Source organism: Vipera ursinii, assembly GCF_947247035.1.
Source record: "Vipera ursinii genome assembly, chromosome: 3".
In the NCBI taxonomy this organism is placed as follows: domain Eukaryota; kingdom Metazoa; phylum Chordata; class Lepidosauria; order Squamata; family Viperidae; genus Vipera; species Vipera ursinii.
The window spans coordinates 120,346,316-120,372,338 of NC_139516.1; the positions used below are offsets into that span (position 1 = coordinate 120,346,316).

General features: G+C 37.2%; 1 protein-coding gene across 5 annotated transcripts in view; it reads right to left on the minus strand.

Moving 5' to 3' along the window:
• Positions 1 to 6,777: 6,777 nt before the first annotated feature.
• The window catches only part of CXXC5 (CXXC finger protein 5), a 110,099-nt gene continuing 90,853 nt past the window's right edge, over positions 6,778 to 26,023 (minus strand). For 4 of the 5 annotated variants that reach the window (XM_083358347.1, XM_083358345.1, XM_083358346.1 and 1 more), the window contains one exon: positions 6,778 to 7,707. In XM_083358347.1, coding sequence (XP_083214473.1) covers positions 7,663 to 7,707 — 45 coding nt within the window. In that variant the 3' untranslated portion in view covers positions 6,778 to 7,662. Of the gene's footprint in view, positions 7,708 to 21,856; positions 21,938 to 26,023 lie in introns of all 5 variants that reach the window. The other variant, XR_014491970.1, reaches the window with a different exon arrangement.

Genomic DNA, 26,023 nt, shown 5'->3' on the forward strand with positions numbered 1-26,023 from the left:
GCTGTCAGGGCTCAGCGGAAGTGCCAGAATCAGCACCAGGCTCCAGCTGGAGCTTGACGCTGATCCTGGTGCTTCTGAGCCCAGAGGAAGCGCCAATCAGCTGGAATGTTGCAGCATCTCCAGGGTCTTGTGATTTACATTCAGATGCTTGGCAACTGATTCATATTTATGACGGTCACAGTGTCCCAGGGTCATGTGAAGTGACCAAAACCTGCTGCAACCACCCAGCAGAGGGGGGGGGGAAATAAAAACCAAACACCCCCACACCCCACTCCTGCTGCCAATCCTCAACAGAAATGCTCACAACAATGAAAACCTCGGACAGGAGGAAGAGCGCCGCCGGGCAGGCAGGCAGGTGTCTTGCTCAGCTGTGGCTTGGGGGGGGGCACTTTTTTCAGCACCATTGTAACTTCGAACAGTCACTACACAAACTGTTGTAAGTCGAGGACTACCTGTACTTCATCACTTTTTTCTTTTTGGTCATCAAGTTTTTGACACCTTGCTAGGCGACTGGTGGTACTCGGATGTTGCCATATCCTAAAAGTGGTACAATGGGTGAAAAGGTTGAAAAGCCCTGACTGACATGGTATAGCTGTTGCTTTCATATTAAAGTACCACTTGAAAATTGCATGTGTAAATTATCTACGTATCTTAAATGTCTTTGGTCAGGAGCCTTTTGTATTCTTAAAGACTGCAGATAGAAATGGAGTGACTATCGACTAGAGCTATAGACAGAACCACCCCCAAAATAGGGTCAACTATAGCAGAGCTTTCAACCTTTTCATAGATTGTACCACTTTTAGGACGTAACAATATTCAAGTAGCAGTGCTTACCAAGGTGTCAAAAACTTGATAACAAAAGGAAAAAAGTACCAGTTTTAATTTCTTGTGGTGGTTCCTTTGCTGAATCGCTTTTTCTTTGCACTGATGAACGTATGATAAATTTATCCATATTTATTAATATGCACCGCTACCTTGGCCAGCTGGCTGGTCGGCCCTTCTTCCTCCCTTTCTCCTCACTGTCTGCTGGGCTCTCCTTCCACAGCCTCTTCTCCCTCTTTCTCCTCACTGCTTGCCTCACAGAAGTCTCTCCTCTTCTCCCTTTTTCCATCCCCTTCTTCCCCCATCTTTTTTCCCCTCTCCCTCTCCCGCCAAAACCTCCTTTTACATCCCCTCCTCTTCTGGGTGTGCTGGAAGTGCCAATCAGCTGGAGCCACATCGCGCCAATCCCGGGCTGTTAGCAGAGCTCCAGTAACACCGCAGCTCCAGCTGACTCTTCCCCAGGCCTGTGCGGTGCTGCCGCTGCCGCCGCGTCAGCTCATCCCCCGAGCTACACTTGTATACTACCTGCCAGGTGCTGAAGTACCACCAACGGTCTGCAGTATTCATGTATTCCATATATTACTTGGAATTTTCTGGAGAAGCACTAAACTAAGCCATCAAGCCAAGCATCACAAGGTGTAAAGATGATTTAAAGGGGCAGGCTTTGGATTCTTAACTGCATATGTCTTTCCACCTCTGCAATTATACAGATGGTATTGGGAGACGTTAAAGCAATTTTACATGGCATTGGCCTTTTGGTAATTTTGGGAGGGGGAATTCTTGGAATAAACCAAAAGTCCTACATTTCCAAGATCTTTGTAAAATAGAAACTCAATCCATGAATGATAAGGGATGATGAAGTTCCAGGCATCTTCAGAGTCATATAAGTAAGTTGAAAACAGTGAATGTTTATATTACATACAGATGAAACGATATGTCTTACATTGCATCTTATTACAGAGGTAAACATAAATTTGTTGGATATTGAACAAAGAAGGTGTAGTTTGAGTCCACTGAGTAATGTATTTTTCCAACCACTGGAAGATGAAGAACAATTTTTTCACAAAACGTAACATTTAATCAAACATTTTTGAGAGCAAGGCAACTTTGTAGAGACGTAGCATGACTCAAACCTTCTCTTATGAGAATCTTGCATCCTGCAATTGCTTATAGATCTTGGTAGTTGCACCCCCAGCTATTTTATTAATTATATAAGCAATTGTTACTCCCCTTTCTGCATTTTGATTTCTTTCTATCTCCATATATAAATTCCGACATCTTAAATATTCTATGCGGATAAAAAAATAAAGCTGGGTTCTCCCAAACTTTATACTCTACAGATTAGAAAGTCTTCATTTGTTAAGATTAAGGATGCATTTTCCATGCAAAATCTGGATCCTACCACACCATCAGTGCTCAACTTTCATGCAGGCTTATCACCTGGTATTCTTACTGTTGAAAGGGAAAAGGGGAAAAGATGAAAACAAACTCGTTTCTTACATTAAGCCATCACTATCACAAGCTATATTGTCTTTGTTACACTGTAATATTCATTGAAGGCTTATTGTTTTAGATAAGGGCCCTGCTGGACAAAAAGGAAAGCTGCACAAATGCACTAAACCAATAAATCTAGGAAATCTTGTTACAAATGTCCTTTTATCTGATCACTGTCTGGTTCTTCCTGTAATTTGGAATACTAATGTTATCCTGAATTAATTACCAAAAAGTGGAAATTAAAACAAAACCACCCATTTCCTTAGTTATGTTGCTGCTTATTCCAAATATGAGGAAACTGTGGCCAGACGCTTAGCTTATTAGAACTATTAGATTTCAAATGCCTCAATATTTCAAAAATTAAAAAGGGATTTACTTTAGCAGCAGAATGCCCAATTTTCATTTCAGTAGTCTGGATTGCAGGCCAGGCATCTTCAGTTATAAGATTTTGTTAGGCAGTGATGGAAAACATTGCATGATAGCCTAGAAAAATTCTGAGCAATCAATCCTGCATTAAATGGTCTGACTGTCTAATTTGGTAAAGGAAAGCTTATTGTTTCCTAATAGGTTAATTTATCCCATTAAATAGGAATAGACTTTTAGTTAAGAATTCAACAAAAGCATAACACAAACTTTCCGTAGCACAAACACTTGTAATAACAACATCAATCTGAAAGTAGATTGTAGACTAGTTTTATCCCAATCATATCTTGACATATTGTGATTTCATCTCCCCTCCTCATTCAATAAATGGTTCCCATATTTTGGAGAATCAGCAATTACATTTAGAATATTTACCTGTCATAAGAACTTGCATAAAATGATTACCATCAAAAGCCTGGACACTCATAATGCACCCATTTACCAGAAGACAAATTGGTGCCGTTAACCCCATTACTTCCATAGGACATGCTTTCCCATCCCAGCTTACCTTTTTTATTTCCCGAGAAACAGGCAATTTCAAAATATTACTGAACTGTTCCAGATCTGAGCATTCTTGGAAATAAAGCCGGCATGAGGCTGGTATTCTGCTTTGCTTCCCCTTTCCTTTTTATTAAAATATTTAGTAATAAAATGATGAGGCAAAATTTAACAGGCATCAGACATGGGGATCCAAGAGTCTGCCATTAGAGTGTTACTCTTATTCCCCTATTCTACTAGCATATTTACCACAACTTTTAAGTATTTTATGTTGCACTTCAGAGGCACATCAGATGGTTTAAAGTTTTATTTAAAAACATTTCCAGTGTTTCACTGCTCACCTGGAAAGACACATTATGTTTAATTTGTTCACATTTAGGGAAGTTTATATAGTAAGTAACAGCAACATAACCTCACATGAAAGCATTCAAAAATGATTAAATGACTAAGGCTGCACACCTCTGCATATCAGATGCTGGGCACTTCAAGAATGGATTTTTGACTTCATGGCTTTTGTGCAAAGTTATTATTGTATGGGGAAAATAACATGCACTTGCATGTAGTCGATTGTGTGCTATCATGAAGAGAACTCTGACAGTATCCTTCATTTTATTTTGAGATGTCTAGTAATGCCATCCATAACCATGCAGAAAAATAGGAAGGAAGCTCAAATGGTACTTTCTCGTTTCAATTTTCCACTTTTGGATATACTTCTCTGAACAGCCAGAGATCAGCAAGCAAATACATGTGCATCAGATTATTTACATAGAGAGGAAAAAATCCTTTTAGCTGGTGAACAAACCTCAGCATTTTAAGCCAATATATAATTCCATTTAATAAGATTTCAAAGCAGTGACCATATTTAAAGCTGTTCCAGTGATTCTTTTTCTAACACTGATCCTCACCAAAATAAAATTTTGTCACCTAGATCTGGAAAGTAGATCTTTTTTCTGTTCTGTATCAGATACATCCTAACTAGCTAACCTACATTACTCTCCAATGTCATCTTGGCTCAGCTTATCAGAAGGAAGAGGTGTGCTTGGAAATGGACTTGCACAAGCTCAAATTTAAGGAAGCATTATTAACTAAAGTGGGGATTGGATACTATTCATAAGATGAACTGAAAAGGAATAACATTGGAGTTCTACAAGGTAATCCTAAAATCAACTGGATAGACCCCATGTAAATTTTTCCTGTAGGCAAAAATCCATCCTGTAGTCTGTATCGCAGATGAAATCTGGGTGTCCTACTACTCTCACATTTTTAGGAAAATTGTATATCTTTTTCTCTCAGACTTTTACCTATAGATGGATAGAAGGAGAAGACTTGTATTAGAGAGGAAAGAGGACAGGTCTCACCAATGTTTCAAAGAATCCGAGTATTTCAAAATTGAAATTGGGAGTCTCTGCTGACAGATGCTATATATATATTTATCAAAAGGGTGGGGGGTTGGCATATTGAATGGATACTAAAGAGGAAAGGCATCCTATAAAATTATGATTTGTGATTATTTTATGATTATGATTGTGATTTATTACTCGTTGCTTGCATGTACAGTGAGAGCTTATGTACCAGAGACAAATAAAGACCTCTTTTCTCTTCTTCTCCCCTCCCCTCCCCTCTCAGATTGTAGGAGAGCATGAAGAAAAACTAAAGTATCTGAGCTACTATTATATCCCTCTAAAAACTAGAAAATAAATGCACCCTGATTAGAAGCAGTATAAATTTAAATGAACTTTCTGAAAAGGTTACCAAGAAGCCTAGAATCACTTAAAAGTCAGACCAGAAAAGTATCAGAACTCATTAAGTACTGATTTACAAAGCATTTTGCAACAGTTTATACTCAAGGACTATTTGGTCAGAGTAGCTTATCTATCAGTTCAAGGAGTCTGTTGATCAGCATTAATTGTAGAAACAATATATCATTGTGTCTCATTATAAGTTTATTTATAACCTGTTTGGATGTTTCTTTAATGTTTAAATATTTTGGAGCAGAGTTAAAACATTCAAGTTAGAATTCATAGAGTAATCTAATTTTATGCTGCCTGACCATTTGTCCAGTGTTCATCCCAGTAGCTGGGATACTATAGCTTTTATTTGTGTCCTACAATCCAGACAGAATTAAAAATGTGGAGGAACACTGAATTGTAGGGTCACAAAAGCCTACCAGATACCCCACAAAATTTTACTTTGCATTGTCAGCATCTTCATGCCTATATGTACATTTGTGATTCATGGTAGTTATACAAGAAAGTGGCAACATATTTCTTGTTTTTTTTTCACCCAAGTGATTTTAGGGAGCTGGACTTTGGGGCAAAACTTGGTTAAACCTGCATAGGAATGAGGATCTCTCCCCTCATCTGCCAGCAATAAAATTACTTGTTACTCTTATACTGTGAAGGAAGAGAAAATTAGGAAGGATATTGTAGCCCACCAAACATGCGAAACATTCTTATTCTTGGTTATCTTGGAATTCAGCATTACCTGTCCTCTAGTTTCATTTTATAATTCCAGCAAAACGTTTGCCCAAATTGCATGAACTTGAGATAGACGCTTCCTTTACTGATAATCTCCCCTTGGCACTTTTTCAAAAGCGCTGTTTCATCTCTAAACATCCCCCTAATAATTTTTCATTGACAAAACAAACTTAAGTACAATTTTTTTGTTGCATATTGACATTGCCTCATGAAATGTAAAGTTTATTAATAGCTGATTGCTTCTACAAAATTTAAAAAAAAAGTTAAAATGCAACCTTATGTGCCGATCCCATTGACTAGCAACTTTTGAGTGACTAGTGACCTGTGCGTTCTAAATGAAAAATAGGGATTGCTTTATTGAAGGAGTTGCAAGGAAAGGCAAAAGAGAAAGATTTCCCCAAATATCCAAGTCAGCCAGGGGAACTCACTGACAGCGGCTTATAGAGCAAGTTGGACCTTTCTATAAATTGGCTGCCTCTGATTGATTGTGAACACTGCAGCTGGTAGCCCAATTCAAGCAAATACCTAGTTCTCTCAGAAGCCACATGCATATCATGAGATTTAAGGGCCAAGACATCTTCCATTCCTATAAATTTGCCAACGTAAGTGCTATGTAGAATTCTAATTCTAAAATCGAGTAGCCTTATTAAAACATAATTATATTTATTAAATGTTTAATTGTTTGTCTGACCAAACTGTTAAGAAGGCTATACCAAATCCAGATTCAGTACATCATATATTTGTGGGACATGATCAGACCAGATAATCAGTTACATATGTAGACAGAAGAAAACATAAATTTTTGTCATTCATACTATTAAAACATGTGTAATACCTTATATTAAAAATTAGAACCAAAATGCTGGAGTATTATCAAACCCGCGTAGTTTAAATTTGTTGAGGCCAAGAAAGGCAAACATTGGAAAACATTATAGGAAAAAAACAACATATAACAGGTCATTTTAGACTTGGTACCCCCACCCAAGCAACCAAACATCCTGGCATGCACCCAAAATGGACAGAATAATGAAGATGTAAACCATGACACAAAACATGCTTTCATTTTTATTCACAAAACAGCTTAGCTTGAATTGCTAGAACATTACAAACAGCCTTTCAATTAGAGATGTAAGAAAGCAGGAGATGAGGGATTCTCAACATAAAAAAGGACTTTTATATTTTTTCAGCACAGGTTCTGCAACAGCTTACATTGGAATTCCAGCAATATTTCCTAATGGTTTCTAAAAGTGAATCATTGCAATTAGTTCTTGGTTTACTCTACTATGCAGTTTTATTTGTTCTAAATTTTATTATTTTTGCTTTTCTTTTTTTAAAAATGCCAGTTTTCAATATATTTCCACTTTTTAAGACAAGACATTTTGTTGATTAAATCTTGTCTTATCTGTAGAATTAGGGAAAAGAAACTACCTTATTTTAAATATATTTTCATTTATAAACATGAATTGAGGCATTCTAGAAACTAGCCACACTATTTTTCTTTAATGATGGAAATCAATCAGATAAATGAAGAAATTGCTGTGCTAATTACAGTAGTGCGTATTAGTAACTAGATTTAAAAGGTTACTGTAAATTTACATTCTCTACACAAGAACTGCATCTTCCACACATAAACAACATCAACACCAAAACACAGGAAAACAAATTGATTGATTGTCCATACTCTATTACATCTTGATACTTTATGGATTCTTTTAAAAAAATTATTTGAAAACATTAATGCTTGTTTTACTAGTACTTAAAAAGATGTTAAACAAATGCCGAAAAATTATATTAAAAAAAAAAAGGAATGAAATCTGCAAGAAAATATTTTTGGTTCTAAAGGAGACATAGGCGCATCCATTTATTTCCGTCAAAAAATTCCTTGCCTGAGACAACACAAGCAAGCAGTGACATTGCACTGGAGGATAGAGCTTTGGGATTCTTGTTCCTATTGAAACCATCGGAATGCAGCACCTGTTGGAAGCATCACTTTCTGTAGAGACAGAAGAGAACAGAAGAGGGACACATGATAAGCAAGAATGAGAAGAACCAGCCCAGGACAGAGTTCAATTTTTGTGACATCCAGTGCAGTAAAACAGGAAGTGCCACATTTTGACTGCAATCTTCCCTATCAACTTGAAGCTTGCGATGGTGTTCACAACAGCCTCCCATATTTAATTGTTTTTGCTTTCTGCTCTTGCCCAAGTTTCCTTAATAACTTTCTTGATAACTTTTCTTAGTACTTTTCCTACCCTTAGTTTCTGAACCTCATCAAAACCTATAATCTATTGTGCGATCTATTATTCTTTAAAAGAACCAGTAATCCACATGAAAACTGTCCTTAAACTCTACTTCGATATCTTCAAGAACTACTAATGGATGGAATAGAAACACTGGCATTTCTTGTAGGACCTCAAAAAAATAAAAAGTTGTCATTTACATGGCCTTGAGAAGAATTTACTATATTTAGTTAAGACTTCTGAGAGTTGTTTCACTTAAATCTTGCTGCCCACAGTATGTGTTAGTTCTCTTTTACAGTGGAATGTATTTCTCATGAATAAAGTATAATGTATTTCTGTTCAAACCAACTTGGTTTAGTGAAAGTGTTGAAAGTCAGCATCAGGTTTGGAAATCTGTTCTTAGAAAAATGAAGGCAATTCAATTCACAGGACAGCTGTGAGAAAGTAATGAGAAAAGGGTAAATTCTTAAAAATATTTACCAATACTCCCAATTTCTAGGCAGAATTACAGATACTGAATTCAGATCACGAGATTTCCAAGATTACAAAGGATGCCATTTGGAACACTCTATCAACATATATCCTTGTACTATATGTGACTGATGAAGGTAAATGACATGCATAAAAACAACAAGACAAAACTAAATTTGTGCTATTATATAATATCCTAATTCTTAGTGCTAATCTGGGCAACTACATAATTTGGGCAACTATGCTAAGCTGGCAACCACAATAACTTTATCAAAGCTGGTGACAAACAAAAGGTGTTTAAGTGATCCAATTTAAGTTTCCATGCTGTCAAAGGCATTCAGGCCTTTATGCCGACTACACCATCCTGTGATTTAGGAAATATACAGTTTCCTTCAATGACTGAAGAAGCCTTATGGCTGGACAGCATAGCTCAGAATTTAGCATAACTTTGAGTAGACAGTGAGAGGATAATTTGCTGTAAGTGTTATATGTATGCTTTTTTCTTCCTTCTCAAAACTTAGGTACAAAAATTAAGAGAGAAAAAACTCCATTTTAAGAACAAACTTTATCTATGAATATATTTGGCTTAGTTAGGTAAACATTCATGCAAATAGGTTTCTCTGCCTATGCAAAATGTTCTTTCTGGAGCTTTTAGGCATGGAAAAAAGCCCTTCTCCTTGCTAATATACATATGCAATGAGGTTCCTCCCACAACTGCACAATGCAGGTAAGGCCTAGTCCATAAGAACAAAGAGCCAAGATTTCAGGTGGATGGAATACAGGTTTAAGCAACCTTATTGTTCTTCTTAAAGAGTTTTCTGTGCTTTGCACAACAAGGAGAACAGCAAATTTTAAGCTATACTAGAGGTGAGGCATATTGTCAGGTTAAAACAGAAAGCCACCTGGCTGAATGAGGCACCTGTTCTTTCTCGAAACATCCATCGAAAAATGGCCAGTCATGATGTCACTAATGTGCAGATCTCTCAAAGAAAAGTGCCCATCAGAAAGGCTCTTGCTAATACTCTGACAAGACTGGGATGTCAGTGAACCCTCAGGAAACGGAATTTCACTTTTATACACAAGGAAGAGCATGGTGCTCACAACTCAGTGCTCTACTTTAGGCAGAGAGGAGAAATATTACTTTAAGCAGCATGAGAGCCCCAGTCTACAGATTTTTTAAAGAAAAGTGGAATATGTTGATTTCAGCAAGCTAAGGCTCGCTGGACATCAAGGCAATGTAGAGATGCTTCCCAAGGCATGAAGGGGTATGGGGAAAATATAAAGGACATTAAGGCATCCTGACTGACATAAAACTCAGATTCAAGACACGTTAGGCATAAAAGACATTAAAACTATTTATTTAGGTTCAAGTAACAAAATTTAAAATACAGCACACCATTAATACATATGTGCACATATGTAAACTATACACATATATAATGCATGTGTATTGTTACATGTGTGATGCACATATGCAATGTAATGTATGCTGTTAATTTAAATTTTGAGAAATAGAATGAGGAAATGCCAAGTTAGCAAACTATTAGCACTGAGAACCGAACAATCAAAGGAGCTACTTTCATCAATGACCAAAGATACACCTGTAGCTTCAGAGAAGTCATCTTCCCATCCCACATTATCTAAGTAGATAGCATTGACTTGTCCACAAAGTAGCTAGTGGTACTGGAAAAAAGGTTATACTGATATTCACTCTTTTTTTTTTAAAAAAAAGGCATGTATTAACTGAGACAAGGAATATTCTCTGGTTGATGCACATTACTACAGCAGCAAACGTTACCTGGAAAATGGGATATCCTCTGTAATCCAAAAGTGTACAGACATTAAATTATAAATGGCTCCAGTACCCAGAACAATCAACAGCTCAACAAAAGGAAAAACCGCAAAAGGCTTGCAGTTTGGTTCTTTGCCTCTCTTTGGTTACTTTAATCATCTACCCGTATTACTAATCTAATACTGGTCCTAACTAAGTTTAAGTTCCATGGTGACTAAAATATATTTGGGAGGTCCAAATCCACGAATCCCTAAAATTATATGATTTTAATATTCTTTAGGTCTGAAAATAGAAGGGAAAGACATGCCAAATCTTTTCTATTCTATACCAATTCAGAAGATCCAAAACTAGTGGCAATTTGCTACACATCTTAGAAAAGAGGCAGTCATCATTGGAGTCTTAAAGGGTGAAAATATTAAAAACATGAGGGTGCTCTCTGAGATTGCTTGCCTTGTTGCAGACATTTCATTACCCTAACTAGGTAACATCATCAGTGCTCGTAAGGAGTGCTGTTTGCTGTCAGTTTATATTAATTTTTTTTTAAAAAAATTACCACCACTGCATAATTTGACTTGGAAACTGAGCCTGCCATGCCAGAAATACAGTGAGACTTGATTTATTCCACTGGAAATGTAACTTGGAGGGATGTACTAATAATCAATTAAAAACTCTCAGAATGAACAACAACAACAAATCGTGATCAGGATCACTCACAAGATAGAACCACATAATCAAATCAGGCTCATACGTCATCTTTAGTGAAGCGTGCAAACCAGCATTTACATTTCCTGCGTCGGATGAGGAGATCACATCTCTCTCCTTCTGTCATGGCCACTTTTTACAGAGGCACGATTGAGAGCATTTTAACAAACTGCATCACTGTCTGGTTTGGTGGCAGCAGTGCCTCAGATAGAAGGTCCATACAGAGAGTGGTAAGGACAGTTGAGATTATAGGAAGCTCGCTTCCTGGTATTCAGGATGCTGCTTATAAATGCTATGTGCTTAAGAGCTCAAAGCATTGTTAAGAGACCCCACACGCTCACTTCATGGTCTGTTTCTGTTGCTCCCATTTGGAGGAAGTTTCTAGTAGCTTTGTTCCTTATGCCATCCATCTTGTAAATTCGCAGGATTCTTCTTTTTTTTTGCCATGTATATGTATACATTTGAACTAGACTGTGATGTTTCTCTGTGTCCTGTGTGTGTATATGTGGGTACATACATAATGGGATTTTTTGATAGCTGAATACAATGAAATTTCTTTTAATGTATGCTGATTAGTGTACATTGAAAGTGACAATAAATTATTCTCACCCAACAATCTGGCTCAGTGTCTAAGGCACAGGTCTGCAAACCGCGGCTCCGGAGCCGCATGCGGCTCCCAGTCCTCTGCCATGTGCAGTCCCCCCTCCAAAAAAAAAGTGGGACTAAAAAAGTTCAAATAATCAATTCAAATATGCAGGGTAGGTGCATATCTCGCCTTGGCTCCACTCTTCAGTCAAACCCTGTTCTGCGCATGCGCGCATGTACGCACATGTGCACACATTTTTTTGCAGCTCCCAGTTTTTCCTTTTGTGAGGGAACTGGTTCTGAGTGGCTCTTTCACTGTTTCAGGTTGCTGACCCCTGGTCTAAGGGAAGAATCAGGCCTAACAGAATAACAGAATTGAAAGGACCTTGCAGATTTTCCTGCCAAAGCTCAAGCAGGAAACACTACAGCATTTCAGACAAATGGTTGTCCAATCTCTTCTTAAAAACCTCCAGTGTTGAAGCACCCACAACCTCTGGAGGCAAGTCATTCCACTGATTAATTGTTCTAATTGTCAGGAAATTTCTCCTTAATTCTAGGCTGGTTCTCTCCTTGATTAGTTTCTATCTATTGCTTCTTGATCTGCCTTCAGGTGCTTTGGAGAATAAGTTGACTCCCTCTTCCTTGTGGAAGCCCCTTAGATAGTGGAACACTGCTATCATGTCACTCATAGTCCTTCTTTTCATTAAACTAGACATACCCAATTCCTGCAACTGTCCTTCGTATGTTTTAGCTTCTAGCCCCCTAATCAACTTTGTTGCTCTTCTCTGCACTCTTTCTAGAATCTCAATATCTTTTTTATATCATGGTGGCCAGAACTGGGTGCAATATTCCAAGTGTGGTCTTACCAGTGTAGTATAAAGTCACCTTGATTCTACCCCTCTTCTTAATGCAGCCTAGGACTGCATTGGCATTTTGGCAGCTGCTGCACACTGCTGGTTCCTATTTAAGTGACTGTCCACTACGACTCCAAGATCCCTCTTGCAGTTACTACTATTGAGCCAGGTGCCACCTATTCTATACCTGTGCATTTTAATTTTTCTTCCTGTATGGTACCTGCCGTACAGAGCAACACACTCCCTTGAGCCTGTCTTTCAGTGTTGGCTATTCCTACCAGCTTGGTGTTGTCTGTGAATCTGATGAGTTCCATTCTATCCCATCATCTAAATTATTGATGATGATATTGAAGAGTACTGGGCCTAAGGCAGCGCCCTGGGCTATCCCACTGCATACTTCTCTCTCTATAGATGCAGTTCAATTAAGGACTTATTAAAGAGCATTAAGATCTTTAACACCTTGTGAAGGGCTGGCCAGGTAGGAACCATCTGAATCTCAGGGAGTATAGTACCTTCCAGATTCCCATTACACAACTTTGTTTGATAGAGGACCTTACTAACCTCCTCAGACTTTGTGGAAACAAGCAGAAATAACTGGAGATGTGTGGTTCTATAAATAAGCCTATCCTGTGCCATGAAGGACTTTAAAGATAATAATGGGGACTTTGAACTGCACACAGAAGTCCCTAATACAGGTGTTACATAGGTATATATAGAAAAGCTAACAACTACTAGTGCCATGCATTCTGGACCAGCTATAGCTTTCAAGTAGTCTTCAAAGACAGCCCCATGTAAAATACATTAATAACCAAATAGATGACCAAAGATTAACTGACAGCAAATAGGCTTCTGGGTCAATGAATGGTGCAAGTGGCCTGTAAGATGTGTCTTGTAAAGCCCCTCCTAATTGTGCTGTTATTTGCTCAAGCAGGACCTGAGAGTCTAGGAAAAACCCCAAACTGTATACCATGGTACATGATAGAATGATGGTGATAGAATGGAACTGAAGGGTCCAGATATGGAAACAGGCATTGTCCCTTGTTGCTGTCACTTCCATATGGCTATAGACACTTCAAATAACTGTAGGTATCATAGCAAGATTGTTCACCGTGCAATAGAAAGAAACCTTCTCAAAACAGAGTTCAGAAGTGTTCAGATAAACTGAATATTTCAAGTTGGGATTTTCTGCTTGTTAACACACAGGCCTAAAATTTGGAAAAGAAGAAATGTGGTAAGACTGCCTACCATTCAGATATCAATGAGTTTTTATAGATGCTTATGAAATAATGAGGATGTTTAATCATTAATGGGGGGGCAAGAGAAATAAAAACTGGAAGTTCAGATGAACAGCGATGAGAACCTTTCATTTCATGAAACTTCAAGCACAGCAGAAAGCCCAAAGGATGCACCTAAACTAAAAAAGTGATTTCCTATTATGAACAATTTGGCCCAACAATGATAGAAAAGAAATATGAGGATATATGTATAATGCTTACCAAAGCTTGAATATCAATTCGGTTTGCCAATCTCTTCAAGTGAAAAAAAATGGGTGCCAAAATCATCACGGATGAAATCACTAATGATGGAATTCCAATCTGTGCAAAAGATTGTAAGATACAATCTAAAAAGCATTTTCCATCTGATGGCAGCAGATGGCAGCGAGTTAAAAACACTGCCTTCCTTAGTCAGAAACCCTCTGTTGATGCTAAAGATAGGATCAAAGGTGAACATGATCTACAAACATTAGAACCTGTAGGCTGATTTGATCTAGAAAGACTGTGGTCTGATTCGCAGATAAAAGTTTCAATGTCAAGGGTAGAGCGTTAAGCAGAAAAAGGAACAAGGAATTGGGAAAAATTCCTAACTAAGCAACAATTGTCCATTTTTTTTAACCCTGGCATTTCTTCATTTTTTTTTCTCATTGAAAAGGCCTCACGCATTTAAAGGATGGTCCCGATATAACCTAATACGTGTATCCTTCAACAAACCATAAGAAAAAGCACCATCTGTATTGACAAAATTATGATTCATGAAACCCCTCTTCACAGAGCAATCTGTTAGATATTTAGTTTTAAGTTGTCAACAGACCAGCCTGGATGACTTATCATAGAAACTGAACACTGACACACATTGAGATTTGGGTAAATAGGTAAAATTTATTTATTTATTATTTTATGCCTTCAAGTCAATTTTTGACAATTGATAAGGTTTTTCAGGAGTGTTTTGCCACTGCCACCTTCCTAGGGCTGAAAGAGAGTGACTGGCCCAAGATCAACCAGCAAGCTTTGTGTTCACTTTCTAGCCTGCTGCTTTAACCACTACGCCAAACTGGCTGTCAAGTAGGTGGAAAGGTACAACTTTTTCCCATACGGCACTATGCTATGCATATGTGGTAGAAAGTGATCTGAAAAGAATCTGCTCTCGTGGGAAAAATTCTTGCTCCATGATATTCCATTTTTGTCTGTTACTGATCTACCAAAACAAAACAGGTGGAACAGGAAGAGCTCTGTTGTACAATTTGAGAACATTATTTGCAGCACAAATAGTGTACTATAAATAGTTGTCGATTTACAGCCATAAAAGTTAAATTTGGGCCACCATCAGATGCATCTCAGAAGCCATGTTAGGAAATGAAGATTTGCCACAAGGTCAGCAAACCGCCAGTCAGAAATGAGACAAGGTAACAAGATTTAGGATAAGCATAATGGTGAATAAATCCTGAATCATTCTCATTACAACAAAAATAGTTTGCAAGAATAAGGAGAACTGGATGAAAATGTATAACGGAAGCAACTAGTTTCATATTTTGATCCAGGGATGCAAGAACAAGAAACCTCAAGGCTTAAGAATCCATGTCCATATCTGTGTAAATGAGTGAAAGATTACAAAATAGCAGCATGTATAAACTATACATCTATAAACTATAAACTTCTTTATGTGAATGAAAGAAAGGGGACAGACTAGCAGCACAGCAAATCTGCAAAGCTTTCTTGGACCTTATCTTCCAATGTTGCAACCACAAAAACCATGATCTTTATTATCCTTCAGAACAGTAAATAAGTGGAAAGTGGTGAAGAGCCAGAGTTATCATACCACCAATAGGAATGACTGCACTCTAAAATTTAAATTTCTTTTTTCTTGTTCTTGTGAAGCTCCTCCTCATCAGAGCCAACTCCTTTGCACTTCAAGCGAGGAAATTCATACAAGAATTAAATCTCAGAAAGAATAAAACCTGATGTCCATTGCAGCAAAATTGTTGTCAATGCGGTGGGGCTGTTGGCTGCAGGCATCAATATGAGTTAATAATGGGTATAGAAAAGGGTTCCTATATTGCAGAAATTTTAGCTACTGCAGATGCCGCAGCAGAAATGTCATCCTGAAGGATACTTTGCCACTATGTAAAGGAGCCAATTCCATGAACATCTGGCAGTCAGAATAATACACTTGCCCTCTAAACACACGTCAAAGGGAACATCTGTCAGAAGAAGATAATTGGATTCTACACTCAAGACTCTTATAAAACGAGACCTTTAGAGCCATAGGGGGGCAGAGGACACCAGAAATGGTAATGAATGTTCTAAAATAACAGTGATTACACAAACTGGAAAAAGACATAAATGATGGAAAAATACAAAACAAGGAATCACTTCTCAGAATGACTGATCACAATTTCACTGTGCATGTCAAAAGGAAATGAGATAGTAAACGGCACGTCCCAAGCATGTATAGGATGGAAGAAGCGCCTTTTTCTTACTCAGCTAGAAATGTTCTGATAATAAGGCATAGAACCCCCTTTGTTTGAAATATGGGGGGTCAAAAGGAGCTTATCCTAAATATATAATATTCTTAATAAGAAATTCAGAATGTAGTATTGAAGCAATCAACTAACTTCAGCCTGGAACTAGGTAATCAGATGCTCAGCTTCATCGTATCTTAGAGAAATTAGGCAAGTGTGGAAAGCATGTTTAATACCCAGCCCTGTTCTAAGACCTATGGAAATTACCCATAAAAATAGCACAGTCAGTCCAGCTGAAATGAACTGGATTCTTAACTAATTCATCATCCTATCCTCCAGGCCCTTACTTGGATTGTGCCATTCCTGTCTCAAGGAATTAACCAGATGTTTGCTATTCCATTGGGTGTGATGAGGACTGATCTCAATATATTTGTTTGCACTGAAACCAGTGCATTCGATTTTGCATGTATTCCCACTTATCAAATCTTACAGGAATATTTATAGAATATGGTTATAGGATAACATACTATTTGTACAAATAATTATGTAGCATCTAGATCATATACTATTTTAACATTTTAAAAGAGGGCCAAAAATAAATTCTGATTTTTTTTTCATAAATTAAAAGAACAAAGTTTTTAGTGTCAAAAAACACGCTCATGGATTGCCTACAAACAGTTTTTTACAGGTAAAATATCTGGCTTTGACTTTTTGCACTGTCCAAGCCACAAGAAAGTGCCATTATCTATTCAAACATATATGCACAAATATTGTAATAAGTTTGATCTGGTATGCCTGTAGCCAAATAGTGTGCACATATAACCAACCGTAAGCATAAATTCCACTGAATTTAGTGTGGTTTACTCATAAATAAGAAAAAGTTAAGCTAGTTTAAATCTGGCTTAACACTGTCTTATTTAAAACATTTGTTGAGAGCTCAACTGCCCCAACATTTAGATTTGTTTCATTTCTCAGGACATCCCTAAAAGGGTCAAATGATATCTATTAATTATAGTTCTGACTTTGAATAAGTATTTTATATATCATAACTGCTCTCCAAATTGAAATAAACCTAGAAAGAAAAAAAAAAGGATTTCAATTTTTAGCTGAGTGAACAATCATGACAAACAGCTTTTTGCTATAAAAAAAACCCTCTCCATTTAGTCAGCAACGTAAATATCACTCTGGAAGTGTGAAGAGCCTATGACTAGAATTTCCTTAAATGAGGTCTAAAATGAGGCATTGCAGGTACTAAGCCATTTTTACCTATTCTCTCCCTCTCTACATTTTCACTGTGTAGAGTGAACAAAGTACTCACTCCCTCTTTTATGCATTAAATGATTCAAGTATATAAATGTAATAAGTTCTACTGGCAGAACTCTTCTAACTTCTTTCTGAGGATGACCTCTCTTATATAGTCAGATTGCCAAGTAAAAAAAGATACTAAAATGGGTCATCTGGGAATCACAGAGAAGGGTAATTAAATATATTAAATTCTTTGCATTTTGGTTTAACCTACTAGCTAACTAACTCCTAGTACAGTGTTTCCCATACCTGGGTCCTGCTAAATGTCTGGATTTCCAGAATGGTCAACATGAAGTATGATCCTAAGTGTAGGTTCAAGCATCTGAGAGTTATCAACTGGACAAATCTAGTGTACTTCAACCATAAAAGGGGTTGTTTATTCAGAAGATAGTGATGACTCTTTTAGAAGTCAAGTGTAGACATATATCCATATACAGAGGCAGTAGGCCTCTGAAAAGCAGATGTTTCTGAATATCTTGATGCCCTGCTTTTGAGAATCCAAAGTCATCTGGCTGTGTTTTGGTTTGGTCTTCCAAAACAGGGATTTTTTGTTTGTTTCTTTGGGGGGAAAAGAGAGAGAGAAATTACATAATAAAGACAACCAGTAGTTAATTAATCTTGCATTTACTACCCCTAAGGTGGAGATTAAAACAGCTTTGTTTTGTAGCAGAGAGGTGGGGGACAGCATAGTCTGTCTTTGAAAAGAACGTCTCTTCTATGCTTCTTTTCATCTGCTAAATAGGTATCTATTAAGTTGTAAATATCAAAAGCATCCTCAATTCCAAAATGCTTCCCATTTAGATTATTTGGATTTTCAAGGGCAAAATATTTAGTATGGAACAGATATTCCTTACAAGCACATCATGCAGCATTGTAATTTGTTCATAGGTGCATGAAACACAGAAGTGCAGAGTTTTTCATACTTTTCAGCTGAACGTAAATTGCCAATTAAATAAGCCTTATCATCAGTGATCATGTGGCAAAGGGTAGGTAAGCATGCACAGGAAAATATAGTACACATTTCACAGGATTCTTTTTAACCATGGCTAATTAAAATAAGCCATGATAGGGGTTTACATGAAAGCAAACCATAAGCTATGGTTTAAAACACTCAGTTGCAAGCTTCATACAGCACACTAAATCAAAAGCACACAAAGCAAATTAAGTCTTGTCTTAAATGCAATATGTGGATCCAGCCAAAGGGTCCAAACACTCCCAAGAATTCACACATTTTATATTTTAACTCTCTTAAACTGGAGATGTTGATTTTTGCAGTAATTAAATTTAACAATTTCTAATCTGCTCTATTTATTTCACTTCAGTGTGAAGGGTGCAAGTTCTTTACACACAGAGCTATTATACTGAATTCAGGAAAAACAAAGCCTGAATAAGAAAGAAGAGCTGGATACAGAAATAAATCTGCCTCGCAAGATAAAATCAAAATTACTTTCAAAGAATTCTGGGCCTTCTGAACTTCTTTCTCCGACAAATATGGTAGCCAGAATTGGATGTTATCATACTTGCTCCATATATAATTTTGCATTGTCCATTACCATAGACAATGCAAAATAATTCTTCCATAGATGAATTATTATTTTAAACATCTTAAAGGGGCATGCACTCATATATCCATATAGACAGACTTTGGCTCTTCTTTGATCCTACAAAACACAGAAATTAGTATTTGGAAGTTTCTAGAAAAGTAAGCATTTATCTTTCTACCTATGGCTATATAAATGCTTCACGGGGTCCTAAATATGTATTGCATATTTGTAATTTTCTTTGCATGTTTTTATTATTAGTCCAACAGCAGAATCAACGTAGGATAATAGCACCTTGAGTATTCCCTGAATAGAAAATCAAGGATATAAAATAAACAATACTACTGCTGGGAAGGCTTTAGTGGACCTGGGTTACATTTTATACGTTTTGATCAAAAGTAAACCACATTTCAGAAACATGTTTTCTCAGATAGCCAATATGCATTTCATCTAATGAGACTATGCTAATAGGTTTCCCACAGTTAATACACATTTTTATATGTGTATTATTATTATTATTATTATTATTATTATTATTATTATTATTATTATTATTATTATTATTATTTATTGCATTTATATACCGCCCTTTCCCTGAGGACTCAGGGCGGTTTACAGGGAGTTAAAATCAACCATACAAAAGTTAAAAAACCTATTTAAAAAAGATTAAACCAACCCTGTACAATTAAAAAACCCCAATTAAAATAAATTTCTCCTCAGCCTGGGCCCGAGAGCTCAAAGAGCCACTATCTGCATGTCATTTGTTGTTTTCGCTATCTCAAAAGCAGGAATTAGTTCAAAAAGTACAAATTTGAAAATGATAAGTCTAGTTTGAGCAAACTAGATAAACAATTTGCTGGCTCAGTTTGGAGTAGACATGAAAGAGCTTGAAGGAAGAGAAAGAAGACTATTTGAACTGAAATATTTATTCATACTACACTAATATATACTGATCTCCTGACATTAATTGAGGTTCTAGCTGGTCTTTATTAAGTTCATGTATGTATGGCGATATTAAGATTTTGCTAATTTTTAACTACATATTCTTCTAACCTTTGCACAAAATGATTTATATTTTTCTTGAGCATCACTGGCATCCATTTCCCCAAATTATGACCTTTTACCAAAGACTTATTCCTCTGTTCACTTGCATAGTACCATAGTTATAACTGGTGGGTGCTCTCACCGTGCCTGCGGATACAGTACCTGTACCATATTCACAGACTTGGAACAAATTCAGGACTGAATAAATCAATGGTCAAAGTTTTTGCTTATCAACAGGAAACCAAAGCTAAACTAAATTTAAGATAACCATCTTCTCTTTTGGCGTCAGTACTTTTTCAAATTTTAATGTAACGCCCCAGTGTTATCTTGCATGTACATGTTGTTTCTACTTCAGCATAACCGCTGAGCGCCACGTATTATTCTACCTCCTTTCTGGAAGGCCCGTTCTGTATAGATTTATCATTGTCTATTACTTCATGAATTACAAAGAGGCAATCCTTCCTCTTCCTAGATTTAAAAAACCTAAGTATAGATTAAATGAATTTCTGAAGACCCACAAACACTTTTGCACATATTTCTACGACATTAGCTTCCGGTTTCCTGAAAAGAGAGCTTATTTTGCCAGTTATAGAACAGAATCAGATACCTCACTCAACAACAGGCAGAGAACTCTTTAATAAATAAAGAGCAAATCATTAATTAATTTTAAACAGCTGCACATGCACTTGATGAATTCCTTTTTTAACACATCCCTACATGTGCAGGGCCCTGATCCCTGCATCTCTTCATTCTCCAAACATTAAATTCTGCAAATTTACGTGGCATTTCAGTAAAATGCAACTTTGGTGCAATTCAGTCACTCTTATTTATTTCTTAATGGAGTGAGCGATCATATTATGAACAAAACTCTTCATATTTCAGCCAGTTCAAATTCAAAAAGTTTTTTCAAACTATTCAAATCTGAAATGTCCTTTTTGAAGTCTGAAATAATTGATTACTTTGGAAATGTTTTATGCCTAAATCAGTGTTTTGATATTAAAACAGAGTGATTTTGAACTCACAAGCAAAGCTTTGGTAGGCATTTTGAGTTTTAGTAAGTATACTTCAAATGTAAAGCAGTTGTGAAATAGTTCAAATTTGAAATGTTTTGTATACTACTGGTCTATATTGGAATTTTGCTTCTTTACAGCGTTTTCCTTCACTTGATGCATTGTACCAGAGTTTACACTCCACTCTCTACATCTTTTTAAAAGTCCTTGGATCATGTATATAATCTCTCCAAGTTGAAACTTAGAACTGCAGAAATATGCTGCCTGAACAAACTTAAGAATAATTTCCAGTTTTAAACAGGTCCTTAGTTTATGATAAGTCAGGAAATAAAGAGATTTCAGCAAGACCTGTATGCAATGTTTGGCCAGTTTTAGGCAGAGAAATACCATTTTCTGCATTTCTCACCAACAAATTATGAATCAAAATACAGGTAGTCCTCGACTTATAACAGTTCATTTAATGACAGTGTGAACATACAACAACACTGAAAAAAGTGGGCCATTTTTCTCACTTATGACCACTGCGGCATCCCCAATGATAATGTGATCAAAATTTAAACACTTGTCAACTGACTCATATTTATGACCTCTGCTGTGTCCCGGGATCATGTGATCACCTTTTGCGACCTTCTGACAAGCAAAGTCAGTTGGGAAAACCAGATTCAATTAACGACCATGTAACTAACTGAACAACTGCAGTGATTCACTTAACAACTGTGGCAAGAAAGATCATAAAATGGGGGCAAAACTCACTTAACAAATGTCTCACTTAGCAACATAAATTTTGGGCTCAATTGTGGTCATAAGTCAAGGACTACCTGTAAGCAGCCCTAGGGTGGGAGTGAAGTGAAGAAATCCTTACTGTGAGATGATGACAGCTCTTGCAAATCAGAAGACAGGCAGCTCTGAACAATCAGGGACCACAATCCACTGACTCTGTATCCTGTATTAATTAGACAGAGGAAGGACCTATTGGATTTTCTACTCAGGATGAATGATTTAAAATAGCAATTTTAAAATTGTGATTTAAATCACCACAAAAATCTGATTTAAATACTTAATAATCAAGCAGTTTGAAATGTATTAGTTTTTGTCTTTGTATGGTGGATACAAAGGTATGCTGGGAAAATAATTAAGAGAAACTGACCGCTGCCTTAATGGATAAAGTATGTTTCTATGGGTGAATACATACCTGCACCATGAAATATAACAAAAAAAGAAAAAGGATCGAGGAAGACATGCACAGATCTGACAACTGAATGAAGCTGTTGATCCACATACCATTTTGATTGTCTATGTATTGTATTCTAATATACTGTACTTCTTTTCAATCAAGACTATGTGGGCATTTTTCCTGAGTTATAACTCCATAGGAAAACTCCTCTTCATAGTAAAAGGTCAGATCATGGGTCAGGTCCTTAAGAGACTATGTTATGATTCTCTCTTTTGTCTGGTTTGATAGCTATAGGAACAGGCATCTGGTTGTCCTACTGACTCTCTCCCTTCTATCCAGCTATTATTCCCACCATAACCCACAAAAAATATTTTTTGAGGCACATTTGCAACTTCTTGTTGTGAAACCTGTTTGCCATATTATTATACTTTCACACAAAGCAAATAACTGGCTCACATGTTGTCTTTTGTTGTCTTCATTCTTCATAATCCCGAGGATTCTTTTCCTGTTCTTACAAAAAAGTAAAAGTAAACACAAGGAAAAGAAGGTCTACAAAAACCTACTGGCACTTCAGCAACACTTCAGAGTTTTCTCTTGAGAAGGCATGAAAAGACGCTGAAGAGATTGGAGAGAGAAGAACGCTCCACTCTTTAGGAGCTGTTCAGGAGCCTCAAAAATCTCCAGCTATATAAATTAGTATGCTATATTTTATCGTTATTATAATGATAGCCTGTTCCAATCCCTCAAACAACCATGGATGCTGTGCAGATCACCTTCCATCTCCTAGTTCAGTGATGGCGAACCTTTTAGAGAGTGCCCAAACTGCAGCCCAAAACCCACTTATGTATCATCGGGTGCCGGGTGGGCGTGGCCCATTGGGTGGGTGTGGCCCATTGGGTAGGCGTGGCTGCGGTGGTAACGACAGACTGGGTGCCACTAAAAAGTTCAATCAATCAATTCCAACTTTGCGAGATCTTTTTTTTCTCCGCGAGAAGATTGATTGAACGGTGGTTTTTTTTTTGCAAATGGCAGTGGAGGCCCAAAGCGAAAAGGTTTTATAAAACCCAGCTGAAGGCTTAGGACTGGAGCGACGGTGCGCGTGCCCACAAAGAAGGCTCTGCATGCCACCTGTGGCGTGCATGCCATAGGTTTCACCACCACAGTCCTGGTTTATAGAAGTAAAATGTAACATGTTAAAGTCAGTTTGCATTTAAGGCAATTGCTAGAAAGCCGACTGTAAATTCAAGCTCCACTTTAGCCATGAAAGCCAGCTGAGTGACTTTGGGCCACTTACTCTCTTTCAGTCCAGCATACCTCACAGGGTTGTTGGGGGAAAATAGTAAGAGGAAGGTGTTTTGAGTATGTTCCCAGCCTTGAGTAATTTGTAAAAATAATATAGGCAGGATGCAAATAAATAAGGAAGAAATAAAGTATCTACCCTTTATGACAGCTTCCTCTGTGCATACTGTTATCCCGAAGTACTAGTCTATTTCTATATGTTATTGCTTCTTTCAAATGCAACATTTCTATTCAATTGAAAGATCATGTATGATAAATTCTGTGGACAAACCATATTAATCTTGGGAGCTAACAACAGTTTTCTCGACTTTGGAGCACTCCAGAAGTGCCATCCTACAATTTCTGTAATTCTTATTAATTATGCTGAATGGGGATTCAGGAAGATCTGCATCCAGAGTGCACAAGATTATTTCTTACTCCTGGATCTACACATGAATTTTGTTCTTTGCTATTGTAAGTATAAAATCATGCAATCTTGTTAGATGTTACTTTGGAAATAATGCCATTCCATTTTTTTTAACCAAAGCAGGAACTGCAATTACTATAAAAATACACAATAGTTGGCTGTCCAGACTCTGCTTAGGTAAATTCAACAGAACTAGGATCTCCAAAACAAAACAACCCTCACTAATTGGAAAGTTCTTGGTGATTCTTTCAATTTCATCCATTAATTTTCCTTCTTGATCCAGAGAACTATTCTGATTGCTTGCCTGCATGACTGTCTTTCAAACACTATTACGTTTTAATCCATCAGTGATGATATTTCTCTCAATAAACTTTAACACTGTCTGAGGAAATGAAAATGATAAAATAGTAAAACTAAATTGCTTGGATAGCAAATAAATGTCACAATGCTAATAAGAGTAAAGGCACACGCATTCTGGATTTTATCAAATTCTAAAATGCCTAGAAGAGAAACATCTTAGCCTAGTGGAGGGGTAGGCAACCTTGGCTCTTTTAGGCCTTCTGTACTTCAACTCCCAGAATTCTGGGAGTTGAAGTCCACAAGTCATAAAAGAGCCAAGGTTGCCTACCCCTGGCCCAGTGCAAGGGCGGCACTGGGATGTTTCCTAGATCAGGAGTCCCCAACCCCCAGGCCACAGACTGGCACCAGTCTGCAGGCCACCAGGAATCAAACTGCATAAGTGAGCAAAGCCCTATCTGTACACATGTGGTATCCAGGAAGTGCAAAACCATGCCCCCTGGTCCATGGAAAAACCTCCCTGGTGCCCAAAAGGTTGGAGGCTGTTGTCCTAATGAAGGACAGATGGCTGGCCTCAGATGGAGAAAGGTTTAAAAGTTTAAAAGGACAGCATTATTATCCTGAGTTTTGTCTAGAAATGGTCTGCAACCCAATATACCTGATACCTCAATATTCTGTTGATTGATTCCAATTAGTGCAGTAGAAGTACAATTCTGGATTACCTGAATATTCAAACATAACTAGTTAGAACAATAGGAGTAATCTGAGTGACTAAGGTATAATATATACAAGATATTTGTGCATTTAGGACTGATTAGCTGGTAATACACTATTTAGCCACCTCCAATGGCAATGACGAGAATAGTCCCAAATAGCGTAACTGAAATTTCAGGGAAAGTGCATCCCAGACTGAATATCATTCACTTGGGTAGACAACCCATCTCCATCTCACAGTACCTCCCTCTTATCTAGGCTACATTTTAATATACTGGCTATCAAATTGCTTTCAGTCAGCCAGGCAAAAAACTCTGCTGAAGGACCAAACTTCCAAGGACATCAAATTCCAGTAAGTAGATTTATTCTAAGTTAATGAAGGACACTGCAAAAGAATTCCAGGGACTGCTATCCATCCTGTACAGCCCTCTTTTAAAATAAAATCAGGGTTTAAATTCTGTACCTCTCCAGGCTAACAGAAACCATTCCCTTTTGGACAGGAGTATGGGTTCCACTTGTGTAATCTGATCTCAAGCTCTCTGCTTGTTCTCACAGGCCTTTTTTATCCAAACTATTGCTATGCTTAGGGACCCATTCAGGATATCTACTCCCTCACTATGGTTAAGTAAAATTGGGAGATACCATGAGATGTTATTGCATTTTCATAGTATTTTTTGAATAGCTCTTGCTACTTAATAATGAGTTTCTGATAATTTTTAATTGAATTAAGGATGAGTTTTCTTCCACTGACTTTTTAATTATGACACCAACTTCATTATCCTGAACCCTGGTTTGGCTCTAAAAAAAGGAAAAAAAGTACCTCAATGAATTAATCTCAATCTACTTTAACAAATAACATTCCCGTGTTTGACCAGGGTTTCAACAGGACTATCAAACAGTCCAATATGACGATTCCCCAAGCTTCCCCTACGATCCTTCCGGACCCATTAAGATCTATTTGCCTTCAGGACGACAACTCTTAAAACCCTACTTTTACAGGAGAAGGCCACAGAGAAAGTAAACCTCAACCAATAGTGATAGACTGTACATTTTTAAGTGTTAACAGTTTTCTCTTTTGGATGATCTTCCTATTCATTCAAGTAAAATCAAATTTAGACTGCCATTACTTTTGGGGATGG